This window comes from Pongo abelii, chromosome 18 (genome assembly GCF_028885655.2).
Source record: "Pongo abelii isolate AG06213 chromosome 18, NHGRI_mPonAbe1-v2.0_pri, whole genome shotgun sequence".
Taxonomy (NCBI): Eukaryota; Metazoa; Chordata; class Mammalia; order Primates; family Hominidae; genus Pongo; species Pongo abelii.
In genome coordinates, this window is record NC_072003.2 from 20,358,937 (window position 1) to 20,371,558 (window position 12,622).

Consider the following 12,622-nt stretch of genomic DNA (forward strand, 5'->3'; position numbering starts at 1 on the left):
CACTGATTACCCTTCCAGTTCTATTCTGATACTTCTAAATTTACTAAACAACAGAAATTAATAAACTTTTGTTTAGGCCATTGTTTTGAGTTTTGCAGTTACTCACAGCTGAACCTATTGCAAAAGAATATAGATGGTCGGGATTTAAACAAGTGGGGAGGAGGGGAAGGCGTGGGGAGGAGGAGGGGAAGGCGTGGGGAGGAGGAGGAGGGGAAGGCGTGGGGAGGAGGAGGAGGGGAAGGCGTGGGGAGGAGGGGAAGGCGTGGGGAGGAGGAGGGGAAGGCGTGGGGAGGAGGAGGGGAAGGCGTGGGGAGGAGGAGGAGGGGAAGGCGTGGGGAGGAGGAGGAGGGGAAGGCGTGGGGAGGAGGAGGAGGGGAAGGCGTGGGGAGGAGGAGGGGAAGGCGTGGGGAGGAGGAGGGGAAGGCGGGAGGAGGAGGAGGGGAAGGCGTGGGGAGGAGGAGGGGAAGGCGTGGGGAGGAGGAGGGGAAGGCGTGGGAGGAGGAGGGGAAGGCGGGAGGAGGAGGAGGGGAAGGCGTGGGGAGGAGAGGGGAAGGCGTGGGGAGGATGAGGAGGGCAAGGCGTGGGGAGGAGGGGAAGGCGTGGGGAGGAGGAGGGGAAGGCGTGGGGAGGAGGAGGAGGGGAAGGCGGGAGGAGGAGGAGGGGAAGGCGTGGGGAGGAGGAGGGGAAGGTGTGGGGAGGAGGAGGGGAAGGCGTGGGGAGGAGGAGGAGGGGAAGGCGTGGGGAGGAGGAGAGGAAGGCGTGGGGAGGAGGAGAGGAAGGCGTGGGGAGGAGGAGGGGAAGGCGTGGGGAGGAGGAGGAGGGGAAGGCGTGGGGAGGAGGAGGAGGGGAAGGCGTGGGGAGGAGGAGGGGAAGGCGTGGGGAGGAGGAGGGGAAGGCGTGGGGAGGAGGGGGCCGCGTCGCGAGGAGGGTAAGGCGTGGGGAGGAGGGGAAGGCGTGGGGAGGAGCCTCCAGCACCGCGATGCCCAGGAGGCCCCAGGTTAGGCCACCTGCCCGGCCGGTTTGGCCACTTCCCACACCTGACAGGTCAGATGCTGCTCCTGCCACGGGGCCAGCGACGAGCCACAGGCTCCCGAAAAAGGCAAGGGGTTCACTTTAGGAGGGGAGAGGTGGGCGGGACGGGGATGCTCAGGTCCTGGGCTTCAGGAGGGGATGTGGTGCCGGCTTTGATTCTTGACCTTTATCTTACAACTCTGTCACATGTGGGAGGCTTTTCACGTGTATTTTCTGAAGAGAGAAAAGAATCAGTTGTCCCTAAAAAGAGAAAATGAAGAAGAGGGACTCACAGATTTGGACTTCGAGAGGCTGCCGAAGGTCTGAACGGTCTTGGAGATCAACGTCAGCGTCCTGGACGTCTGGGGGTCCTGGGGAGGCAGGAGCAAGAAAAGTCTACGTCAGCTTCACAGAAATGCTGCAACTGTCCCACATCGAGGGGACGAAATGCAGGAGTCACCTCAGAGCTGCTGTGGCTTGTGTATGAGCTACGGAGAAACGGGTAGCAACGCAGATGGGACTGGAGGGGGTGGGCATCCCACAGTCTCAGGAGCTGCTGAGATTGTCCCGCAGGCAACATCCGATGGCACCGCGGGGACCCACCCTCTTGGGCCAGTGTGCAGGGTGCATCTCAAAGTCGAAAGCATCAGGTTGGGTCATGGCTCTGGGGTGCTGAGTCTCAGGGTGCTGAGTCTCCTGGCTCTGCCTGGGGCTCATCTCAGCCTTCACAGGGTTTGAAGGTTCAACTCAGAAGTGCTGGGGGCCGGGCTTGGTGGCTCACACCTGTAATCCCAGCACTTCGGGAGGCCGAGGCAGGTAGATCACTTGAGGTCAGGAGTTCGAGACCAGCCTGGCCAACATGGTAAAACCCCATCTCTAATAAAAATACAAAATTAGCTGGGCATGGTGGCGCACGTCTATAATCCAAGCTACTAGGGTGGCTGAGGCACGAGAATTGCTTGAACCCAGGAGGCAGAGGTTGCAGTGAGCCGAGATGGTACCACTGCACTCCAGCCTGGTGACGGAGCAAGACTCCGTCTCAACAAAAAAAAAAAAGAAGTGCTGGGGAATGGGCCATCCCTCACGTCCCCTCGCCCTGGCCATCTCCTTCCAGCTCTGCCACCGGCACATGCAACACGGTCACCCCAGATCCCTGTACCCTGAGAGCCATGGCCCCAGCAACCACATTGGGGCCTGGAGAAAATCAGTGCTGAATAGGAATCTGTTGACTCAATACACGGATGATACGCCGATCGATACTCCCTATGTGATGGGCAGGGGAGGAGAGCAGGGCGGTGACCAGCAGCTAAAACCTTGGCCAAACCATCCACTGCTTTTGTGACATTGTCTTGACTCCCCCAGAACATACACAGCTTAAATAGGTCAGTGAACAACCTGCAACGAGGACGTTCCAGGACCCAGCACATCCACCAGCACTCCCCACGCACCGTCCACACACTCCACACACATTCCACACGCACTCCCCATTCCACACACCTTCCACACTCCCCACACACCATCCACACACTCTACACACACTCCACACTCACTCCCCATTCCACATACCTTCCACACTCCCCATGCACTGTCCACACACTCCACACACACTCCAGATGCACTCCCCATTCCACACACCTTCCACACTCCCCACGCACCGTCCACACACTCCACACACATTCCACAGCACTCCCCATTCCACACACCTTCCACACTCCCCACGCACTGTCCACACTCCCCACACATCGTCCACACACTCCACACACATTCCACACGCACTCCCCATTCCACACACCTTCCACACTCCCCACGTACTGTCCACACTCCCCACGCACCGTCCACACACTCCACACACACTCCACATGCACTCCACACTCCCCACGCACCATCCACGCACTCCACACACTCCACATGCACTCCACACTCTATACGTGCCATCCACATACTCCGCACGCACTCCACACACTCCCCATTCCACACAACCTCCATACTCCCCACGCACCGTCCACACACTCCCCACTCACTCCTCATTCCACACACACTCCCCACGCATTCCACACTCCACACGGTCGGCCCCCTACAGCCACGCAGATGCCCCGACCCAGGCCGGTGTCCCTGGACAGCTCAGAAAACCTCGGTCCCTCAGCCGGTCACTCACTGTGTGGTGCGGCGTGAGCTGGAAGAGGTTGGGGGAGAGAATGGCGGGCGCAAAGAACCTCAGGAAGATGAAGCTGCTCACTGCAGTGTACCTGACGTCCGGGTCATCTGCGGGAGACAGAGGCGGGGTGACCTTTTCCCTCGGGTGGCCTCGTGGGGACACCATGCCCCGGCCCCCTGAGGGTCCACAGGGAAGTCCAGCCACAGTCCTGGATCTATCTCCACCTGTGTCTGTCTCTCTCCCTCTCTCTGTCTCCCTCTCTTTCTCCATCTCTTTATCTCTCCCCTCATCTCTCTCCCTCTCTCTCTCTCATCTCTCTCCCTCTGTCTCTCTCCCTGTCTCTCTCCGTCTCTCTCTCTCTCTCTCCATTTCTCTCTCTCCCTCTCTTTCTCCCTCTCCCTGTCTCTATCTCTGGCTCTCTCTCTCTCCCTCCCTCTCTCCATCTGTCTCTCTCTCTCTCTCCATCTCTCTCTCTCCCTCTGTCCCTCTCCCTGTCTCTCTATCTCTGTCTCTCCCTCTCTCTCTCCCTCTCTCTCCATCTGTCTCTCTCTCTCTCTCTCTCCATCTCTCTGTCTCTCTCCCTCTCTTTGTCCCTCTCCCTGTCTCTGTCTCTCTCTCCCTCTCTCTCTCTCCATCTGTCTCTGGCTCTCTCTCCCCCCCCCCTTTGTCCCTCTCCCTGTCTCTCTCTCTCTCTCTCTCTCTCTCTCTCTCTCTCTCTCTCCATCTCTCTCTCTCCCTCTGTCCCTCTCCCTGTCTCTCTATCTCTGTCTCTCCCTCTCTCTCTCTCCCTCTCCGGCTCTCTCTCTCCCTCTCTCTCTCTCCATCTGTCTCTCTCTCTCTCTCTCTCCATCTCTCTGTCTCTCTCCCTCTCTTTGTCCCTCTCCCTGTCTCTGTCTCTCTCTCCCTCTCTCTCTCTCCATCTGTCTCTGGCTCTCTCTCCCCCCCCCTTTGTCCCTCTCCCTGTCTCTCTCTCTCTCTCTCTCTCTCTCTCCCCCTCTCTCTCCGTCTGTCTCTGGCTCTCTCTCTCCCTCTCTCTGGCTCTGGCTCTCTCTCTCTCTCTCTCCCCCTCTCTCTCTCTCCCTATCTCCATCTCTCTCTCTCCCTCTTTCTCTCCGTCTGTCTCTCTCTCCATCTCTCTTTCTCTTTGTCTCTCTCCCTATCTCTGTCTCTCTCTCCCTATCTCTGTCTCTGTCTCTATCTCTCTCTCCATCTCTCTCTCTGTCTCTATCTCTCTCTCCCTGTCTCTGTCTCTATCTCTCTGTCTGTCTCTCTCTCTCTCCATCTCGGTCTCTCTCTCCGTCTATCTCTATCTCTCTCCGTCTCTCTCTCTCTCTCCGTCTGTCTCTGCCTCTCTCTCCATCTCTCCCTGTCTCTCTCCGTCTCTCTCTCTCTCTCCCTGTCTCTCTCTCTCTCCATCTCTCCCTGTCTCTCTCCATCTCTCATCACCACCACACAGCGCAGCCCCTTTGGTGCCTGCCACAGACTCATTCCACGGTGGTCTGTGCTCATCTGGGTGAGAGGATGTGTTTTATCTCCTCACTTCCACCTTGTTCAAAGTGGGTCTGGGGCTGGGTTGTGCTTGGGAACTGCCTCCCCCAGAACCCTGAGCCCCTCGGCCAGCGCTGTCTGACTGATGTCCTGAGAAACAGGGGTGGGGACAGTGTTTGTCTCCTGGGGACGCAGAAGCGCAGATGGCTCTGCAGGGCCATGGCCACCCTGGGGTGTCTGCAGCTGTCCCGAGGCTGCAGGACATGCAAGGAAGAGAGGAGCCAGTGGCAAGGCCCTCGCTGAGCCTCTCAGCACCCCACAGCCTGAGTCCCGGCGGGGTCTTGAGCATCGCAGGAGACGAGCAGGTACAGGCACCCAGCTCCTCCCTGAGGGTCGGCAAGGTTGAGAAGTGGGGTTTGGGTGCTGGATGCCCAGGTCCCTGGGGATCTCCGGCTTGGGGGTTTGAAGAAAGGGCAGCTCCCCCAGGGGTCCTGTCTCTTCAAAGACATGGGCAGGCAGAGCTGCCAACACCACTCTGGGCCCTGCCAGGGTCGGCCACAAAAAGAAACCACTGGGAAAACCCGGGGGGCCGCATCAGGAAAATTCACATCCCACCCCGACAAAGCCCGGCCGCCCTTCCCGGCCCCCCCAGAGACCACTGCGGTCGTGAACTCCAGGGCTGGGGACCCCCAGAGACCACTGCGGTTGTGAACTCCAGGGCTGGCGTCCCCCGGAGACCACTGAGGTCGTGAACTCCAGGGCTGGGGACCCCCAGAGACCACTGCGGTGGTGAACTCCAGGGCTGCGGACCCCCGGAGACCACTGTGGTTGTGAACTCCAGGGCTGAGGTCCCCCGGAGACCACTGCGGTCATGAACTCCAGGGCTGGGGTCCCCCGGAGACCACTGAGGTCGTGAACTCCAGGGCTGGGGTCCCCCGGAGACCACCGCGGTGGTGAACTAGGGAACACTGGCCCGGCACAAACCCCAGAAAAATCCAGCATCGGAACTGGGGTTCACGACCCCGCAGTTCTAGTCCAGCGAGGGCTGCGGGGGGTTCTGCCTGCATGGGGCTATGGTTGTTTCTCAGCAACGTAAGGGTGTCCGGGGCACTCACCCTGGAAGCGCTTGGCCGCTGCCTCCCGGAGCGAGAAGAAGATGTCACACATGACGGTCGGGCAGCTCACCCCAGACTCAGTGATGGCGCGGAAGACGCGGTCCACGTACTGCCGTAGGTTCTCCTGCAACAGGACACGGCACTGGGACCCACTCCCGAGGCTGCCCGCAGGTGCGTGTAGCACCAGGGCACGCCCAGGGAGGGGCACGTGGGGAGGGGCTGAGGGCGGGTGCAGGGCAGCTGCGGCAGCGAGACACATGTGAACAGCCACTCCCTGGAAATCTGTGCTGGGAGCTGTGGCGATTCACGTGTGAAAATCACTACACAGGCACCACGTCGGCTCCCCGGCTCGGCCCCAACCTCGTTTACTGAGTGGGGAATGGACACTCACCAGAATGTGCCTGCCCAAGGCAAGAGCTCTGTCTTGTCATTTACATACAGAGATGACCAAACAGCACGCTCTGCAGGAAGTATCATGTGAAGTGACTAAAATGTTGGAGCAAGTTCAACATCAGGGAGTTTTGCTGTTTTAAAATGCAGGACACAGCTCTGGGGACAGCCTGGGGAGGTGGGGAGGTGGGGAGGCCATCCTGTCCTAGGAAAAGGGAGGGGCAGGAGCCATCGCCCAAGGGAAGGCAGAGCCGGGGTGAAGGCAGAGCTGGTCAGGATCCTCCAGGGGAGGCAGAGCCGGGTGTGCAGGGCAGACCCTCCAGGGGAGGCAGAGCTGGGGCATGCAGACCGGATCACTCCAGGGGAGGCAGAGCTGGAATGTGCAGACCGGATCACTCCAGGGGAGGCGGAACTGGCTGAGACCCCCCCAGGGGAGGCACAGCCAGGTGTGCAGGCCGGACCCCACAGAGGGGGCAGAGCCGGGCACACAGGCCAGGCCAAAAGTGGTGGCTGAGGCCTCCCAGCAGTGCAGCCAGTGTACTGTAGCCAGGTGAGGCAGGTATCCCCACGCCTGGTCCTGCTCCCACCCCAACCGGGGTCACAGGGTGAGTCAGAGCTTCCAGGCAGACACCGGCTGAAAAACCCCAAGCAGGTGACTGGCTTTGGTTGGTTCATTAACAAAACCTACCATGTTGTTTTCAAGGTTTTCTCCGTCTTTCAACTTCACAGGATCGATTTCACAGGGTTTGTGGCTCTGGCATATCTAGGGAGAGGTTTAAGACGGGGCTCTGTGAGTGGGTTCCAGTGGCACAGGCAAGGAGGGAGGAGGGGGTCTCAGGCCTGGCTGAGATGCAGACCCTGAGCCTCATCCAGAAAATGCCGGGACAGCTCCCCGAACCCGGCCACTGGCACGGAGGGGCACGGTGAGGCCGGACTGCAGGGCCACCGTGGGGGTGGTGTCGCCCCGAGCCTCGGCTGCAAGGGGGCAACCCTGGGCCTGTGTCACTGGCTGCCAAGGGACAAGTGAGAGGTCAGGCGCAAACACCAGGCACGGGGCCCAGTCCATGGAGGCGATCAGACGAGCCGGGCTTTCTCAGGGAGCGATGCGCCTGTGATCAGACGAGCCAGGCTTTCTTAGGGAGCGATGCGCGCCCATGATCAGACGAGCCAGCCTCTCTCAGGGAGTGATGTGCACCCATGATCAGACGAGCCGGGCTTTCTCAGGGAGTGACGTGGGCCTGTGATCAGACGAGCCAGGCTTTCTCAGGGAGTGATGCACACCCGTGATCAGACGAGCCAGGCTTTCTCAGGGAGTGACGCGCGCCCGTGATCAGATGAGCCAGGCTTTCTCAGGGAGTGACATGCGCCCATGATCAGACGAGCCAGGCTTTCTCAAGGAGTGATGCGTGCCCATGATCAGACGAGCCGGGCTTTCCCAGGGAGTGATGCGCACCCGTGATCAGACAAGTCGGGCTTTCTCGGAGAGTGATGTGCACCAGCCCACACGGACTAGGCCTCACAGGGCTTTAATAATATTTTTACTTCAAAATGCTGCCATGATTTTGCCCACAGAGCAAACCAGAATGCTATGTTAAATTTTCTCACATTTGCAAAGAACCTGTTTACAAAGCCGCTCATAAACGGGGGGCACAGCCTGGCAGGCATCAGAGGGTCAGGTGAGGAGGGGGTGTGCGTGCATCCGAGGGTTGGGTGAGGACTGGGCGTGCAGCTCAAACGTGCCACGCAGCCAGGGCCCAGACACAGGGGACTGCAGGATGTGTGGAGAAAGAAGGTCTCCCTGGGAAGAGCCAGGTTTTTCTTGCATGTTTTCCTTAGTGGAGTGGTGGATTTTCTTATGTATAGTTTTAATTTGGGAGAATTTGGAAGGTTCTGGAGTACACAGGGAACATCCTCTTGATAAAAGTGAATGAATCAGCATCCCTGAGGTGAGGCCGGAGGGGCCGACCTTCAAGCCCCACTCGTGGTCTGGCTGGATCCCTGTGCAGTGCCCTCTGTCAGGGGAAATCCTCCCCACGCCCCATGATGCTGAGGACTCTGGGCCCTGTGCTCACCTCCTCCATGGCCGGCTTCAGGGTGACGTGCAGGTAATGCATTCCCGCCAGCTTCATGGTCTCGTCGATGCACTTGGACGCCAGTGAGTTTCCTTGGAAGATGGTGTTGGGGTCCCTGGGAAATGGCGATGGGGACAGCATTTGTCTCCTGGGGATGCGGAAATGCAGACGGAGCAGAGCCTGGCCCCGAGCACCTGCCTGTAGGCTGTGAGGTCAGCGCACGCCCATCAGTCAGCTTCCTGATGTTTTACAAGGAGCACAACCAGGCCAGGTGCTCGAGGCCCTGGCCATGGAACCGTCCTGTGTCGACACTGCCAGAGGGAACCATTTGGCCGCCTGCGTGGCCACAAGCTCAGGAGGAGCCTGGCTGTCCTTTGCCCTCCCGTCCTCTCACCCTCTGCGGCCTGTGCCTGTGCAGAGAATTGAGCACCAGACCCTGGCAGCATCCAAGGGCCAGCAGAGAAGCAAACCCCTCCTGCCAGCTACAGTGGCCGCAGGTGCAGCCGGATGTTTCTAGAACAGGGTGTCTGGAAACAGCACTAGGCAGGTCCTGAGGGAAGCCGTGCTCCATTTTCATGGGCTCCCAAAGTGCCCCAGGAAGGGGACCTGAGCTGTCCTCGAGCCCTGGGAGCCGTTTCCCCTCCCCACTCACTCACTCTACCCGGGATTTCAAAGGCAAATGGGGCTTTCAAAAAAAAAAAAAAAAAAAAAGAATCATTAACTGGGTCTGTGAAAGTAAGCCTGAATCAACATGGTTTCTGGGGACGCTTGAATTCCCTCAAGCCCTGCGCCAGGACGCAGTTCTCGGCGACGACCTTGCCATCCCTGTAGCGGGTCCAGGCCGCTCTTCCCCGGGGCAGGGTGGGCACTCACTGGGTCCTCTTCACGTCCGCGCTGGCGATGGCACTGATGAAGGGCACCACCCTGCCATAGTGTAGGAAGAGCCGCACCAGCGGGACGGCCGCCTCCTGCTTCTCCCAGCAAACCTCACCCAGGATGTGGGCCGCAGATGCTGACACGGGCTGCGGGGAGGGGTGAGGTCAGTGCCAGGGCCTGGGGTGCAGGACTCCCAGAGGCCTGTCCCCACCCTGGCTGGGGTCTCACTTCCAGCCACAATAGATACGGCTCTTTACTGAGACAGAAACACACACATTCGCAAAAGCACCAAACTTCCCATTTGCTGCTGCTTGGCTGGACCTTTGGAGGGGCGTCTACACCTCCTCCTAGCGACCCCCAAATGCAGCCAGCTCTAGGGCCCCTGAGCTAACAGAGGGACTCTGATGATGGGGTCCCCCTCAAACAACCCAGAGAGTCCTCAGCATCACCAGGCTCCTACGGCTCTGTCGACGGACTAGTGCGCCCAGCAAAGGGGTCCAGGCATCTGGACGGGAAACAGGCCAGGCTGGGAGGCATGGGAAAGGCCCCCTCAGGGAGAAGGTGCCCTCTAGGGTGGGCCCGGGTGTGGGGTGGGGCCCCAGGCAGGTGGCACCTCCTGCCCACACCCACAGGCCACGGCGTGGACAAGCACCTCCACGTCCGCAGACTTCAACAGCAGGTCCCGCAGACGGCTGTAACAGTCAGAAGAAAACACATGGTCTTCCGTGTATATCACGTTCAGCCACAGGGAGCCCAGGTCGTCTGGCTTTAGGCTCTTGCTACCATTGTCCCGGGGCTGGAGGAAGTACCTGGGTGGGAGGGACACATGGAGGGGAGGCATGAGGCTGCACCTGCCAAGGAGCAGCTCTCAGGGAAGCCCAGCTGCCTGCTTGAGGCCTACTGGTCAGGAGGGTAATCCTGCAGGACCCCCTAGAGTGCAGCCCCTGGGGATTCCCCACAGAAGACCCCCAGCAGGGCTACCGGGGATCCCCAGAAGGCAAGTGTTGGAGCCAAAGGCGCAGGAGTCAAGCGGGGAAACGCGGAGGGGGATGGGGGCGTGCAACGTGGAGGGAACGGGTTTCCGGGAACCAGCGCAGAAGTGGTCAGTGATTCGCCCTAAGACCCACACCCGGCAGTGTCAGCAGCAGGTGGAAATGAAAATTATTTCAACCAAAGCGTGCCGTGGCTCCTGATGTCACGGGGTGGGGGCCTTGGGCTGGTGAGCCTGGCAGGCCACCTGGGCACCTGGTCATTGTAAGAGACGTTTCCGGCCCGGACATTCTTCCATCTTTGGTTCTACCCCATGCAGTCACCCAGGAGCCCTCTTCTGCTCTCATTTGTGGGCCAGGTAGTCTAAGCTCTCAGGTGGGTGGAGCCTGTGTCCGAGGCCCCCCATCCCCCGTCAGGTGGGTGGAGCCTGTGTCCAAGGCATTAGCCCCTGTCAGGTGGGTGGAGCCTATCTGAGGCATTAGCAGCCCGGTCAGGTTGGTGGAGCCTGTGTCCGAGACATTAGCGCCCCCGTCAGGTGGGTGGAGCCTGTGTCCGAGGCATTAGCCCCCGCTTAGGTGGGTAAAGCCTGTGTCCGAGGCATTAGTCCCCGTCAGGTGGATAGAGCCTGTGTCTGAGGCATTAGCCTCCGTCAGGTGGGTAGAGCCTGAGGCATTAGCCCCTGCTCAGGTGGGTAGAGCCTGTGCCTGAGGCATTAGCCCCTGCCAGGTGGGTGGAGCCTGTGTCTGACGCATTAGCAGCCCCGTCAGGGGGGTGGAGCCTGTATCCAAGACATTGGCGCCCCCCTCAGGTGGGTGGAGCCTGTGTCCGAGGCATTAGCAGCCCTGTCAGGTAGGTGGAGCCTGGGTCTGAGGCATTAAAAGCCCCGTCAGGTGGGTGGAGCCTGTGTCCAAGGCATCAGCCCCACCTCAGGTGGGTGGAGCCTGTGTCCGAGGCATTAGCCTCCGTCAGGTGGGTAGAGCCTGGGTCTGAGGCATTAAAAGCCCCCTCAGGTGGGTGGAGCCTGTGTCCACGGCATCAGCCCCCGTCAGGTGGGTGGAGCCTGTGTCTGAGGCATTAGCCCCCCGCCTCAGGTGGGTAGAGCCTGTGTGCAAGGCATTAGCCCCCTGGGGCTCTCTGGGGTATGTGGTGGCTGCCTTGGCTACCAGGGCCAGGGGTTCGCTTAGCATAGGAGGAAGCCTAACTCAGCTCAGGGGGCCTGTGCCCATGCAGTCTTCATAGAATCAAAAGACACGCGTGTTTCACAGTTTCTGGGATGGAGACCTGCCCTCACACATGGCAGAGGGACACATGGGGCGTGAGGCCCCGGCACACAGTCCACGCCTTGGGAATGCACACCTCCCGTGACTCCGGGCCCTCTCAGGAGCTGCCTGTCGCTAAGGGACACACATGAACTGGAGGTAAAATGAAACAACGGCCTGTTCCTTCCACCAAAACACCAAGCATCTGGAGACAACAGGAAAGAAAGGCAGGAGGCAGCAACACACAACATGTCCTGGGGTGGGTTCTGGGTCAGAGCCGACCACTGAGGTCTAGACGTGCAGAGGGGAGTGGAGAACCCTGTAATGCGCCCTCAACAGGAGGTGCTGCCGAGGGCCCAGAACAAGACCCAGAGCACAGCCGCAGGGCAGGGCCTGCTGTGTGCACATTCTGGGCTCCTGCACCGGCTGCTGATGCCCTCCCCTACCGGTGTCAGACCTCACGAGCTGCTCGCGGCTCAGGGCCCCGCTTTCGCCCAGGATCAGACCCCACGAGCTGCTCGCGGCTCAGGGCCCCGCTTTCACCCAGGATCAGACCCCGCGAGCTGCTCGCGGCTCAGGGTCCCGCTTTCGCCCAGGATCAGACCCCGCGAGCTGCTCGTGGCTTAGGGCTGCTTTCACCCACGTTCCCTGTCTTGTTTTGAGGTGCCAGCCATCCTGAGTCCCTGCTCAGTGTGATCCCTGCTGCCTCTCCTCACCTGCCGTTTCTCACCTGCTGTGGGGCGGAAACTCATCAAGCCAGAGCTCGTCAGAGCTACATGCAAAGTAAGAGCAGGTGGGTGCTGGGCACAGCTGAGGACCAGCACAGGTGGCCTCTGTGCCTTTCCACTCAGAGGCAGCACGTGTTTTTGTGGCTCTCAGAGATGCTGAAGTCTGCAGGTGCAACATCATCTTACCACGCCTCGTAGGAGCTGGACTGCCGCAGGACTTTCAACGGGATCTTTAGTTCTCCCAGGAATTCATCTCCAAACTTCAGGTTACTGGCATTCCAAAGGTCGACTCTGAAAAACAGCATTGGGACAGCTCTAGCTGATGGCGGGCAGCCCGGGTGAAGCAGAGATTACAGGCCACGCTTTGTTCCCCCAGGAACAGAGTGGAGCCTGCAGCGCCTCCCAGAGTCTCCATCAAGGCTCAGCCCACGGGGCACATTTAAAACACGTCAGACCAGCCTGTGGCTTTGGAATAAAGATGAGTGTCTCCCAGTGGTAATGGGCAGGCAGAGGAAGGCGGAAGGCCATGGGCCCGGAC

General features: G+C 59.9%; 2 protein-coding genes across 9 annotated transcripts in view; one reads left to right on the forward strand and one right to left on the reverse strand.

The window, feature by feature from the left end:
• Positions 1 to 12,622, forward strand: part of LOC129050924 (ubiquitin carboxyl-terminal hydrolase 31-like) — a 363,751-nt gene that overhangs the window by 60,772 nt on the left and 290,357 nt on the right. The window lies entirely within an intron of this gene.
• Positions 1 to 12,622, reverse strand: part of LOC100935736 (ras GTPase-activating protein 3) — a 107,209-nt gene that overhangs the window by 2,972 nt on the left and 91,615 nt on the right. For both annotated transcript variants that reach the window (XM_063717192.1, XM_063717193.1), the window contains 8 exons: positions 12,271 to 12,375; positions 9,760 to 9,916; positions 9,105 to 9,253; positions 8,232 to 8,346; positions 6,848 to 6,922; positions 5,770 to 5,893; positions 3,167 to 3,273; positions 1,305 to 1,382 (listed from right to left, as the gene is read on the reverse strand). In XM_063717192.1, coding sequence (XP_063573262.1) covers positions 1,305 to 1,382; positions 3,167 to 3,273; positions 5,770 to 5,893; positions 6,848 to 6,922; positions 8,232 to 8,346; positions 9,105 to 9,253; positions 9,760 to 9,916; positions 12,271 to 12,375 — 910 coding nt within the window. The remainder of the gene's footprint in view (positions 1 to 1,304; positions 1,383 to 3,166; positions 3,274 to 5,769; positions 5,894 to 6,847; positions 6,923 to 8,231; positions 8,347 to 9,104; positions 9,254 to 9,759; positions 9,917 to 12,270; positions 12,376 to 12,622) is intronic.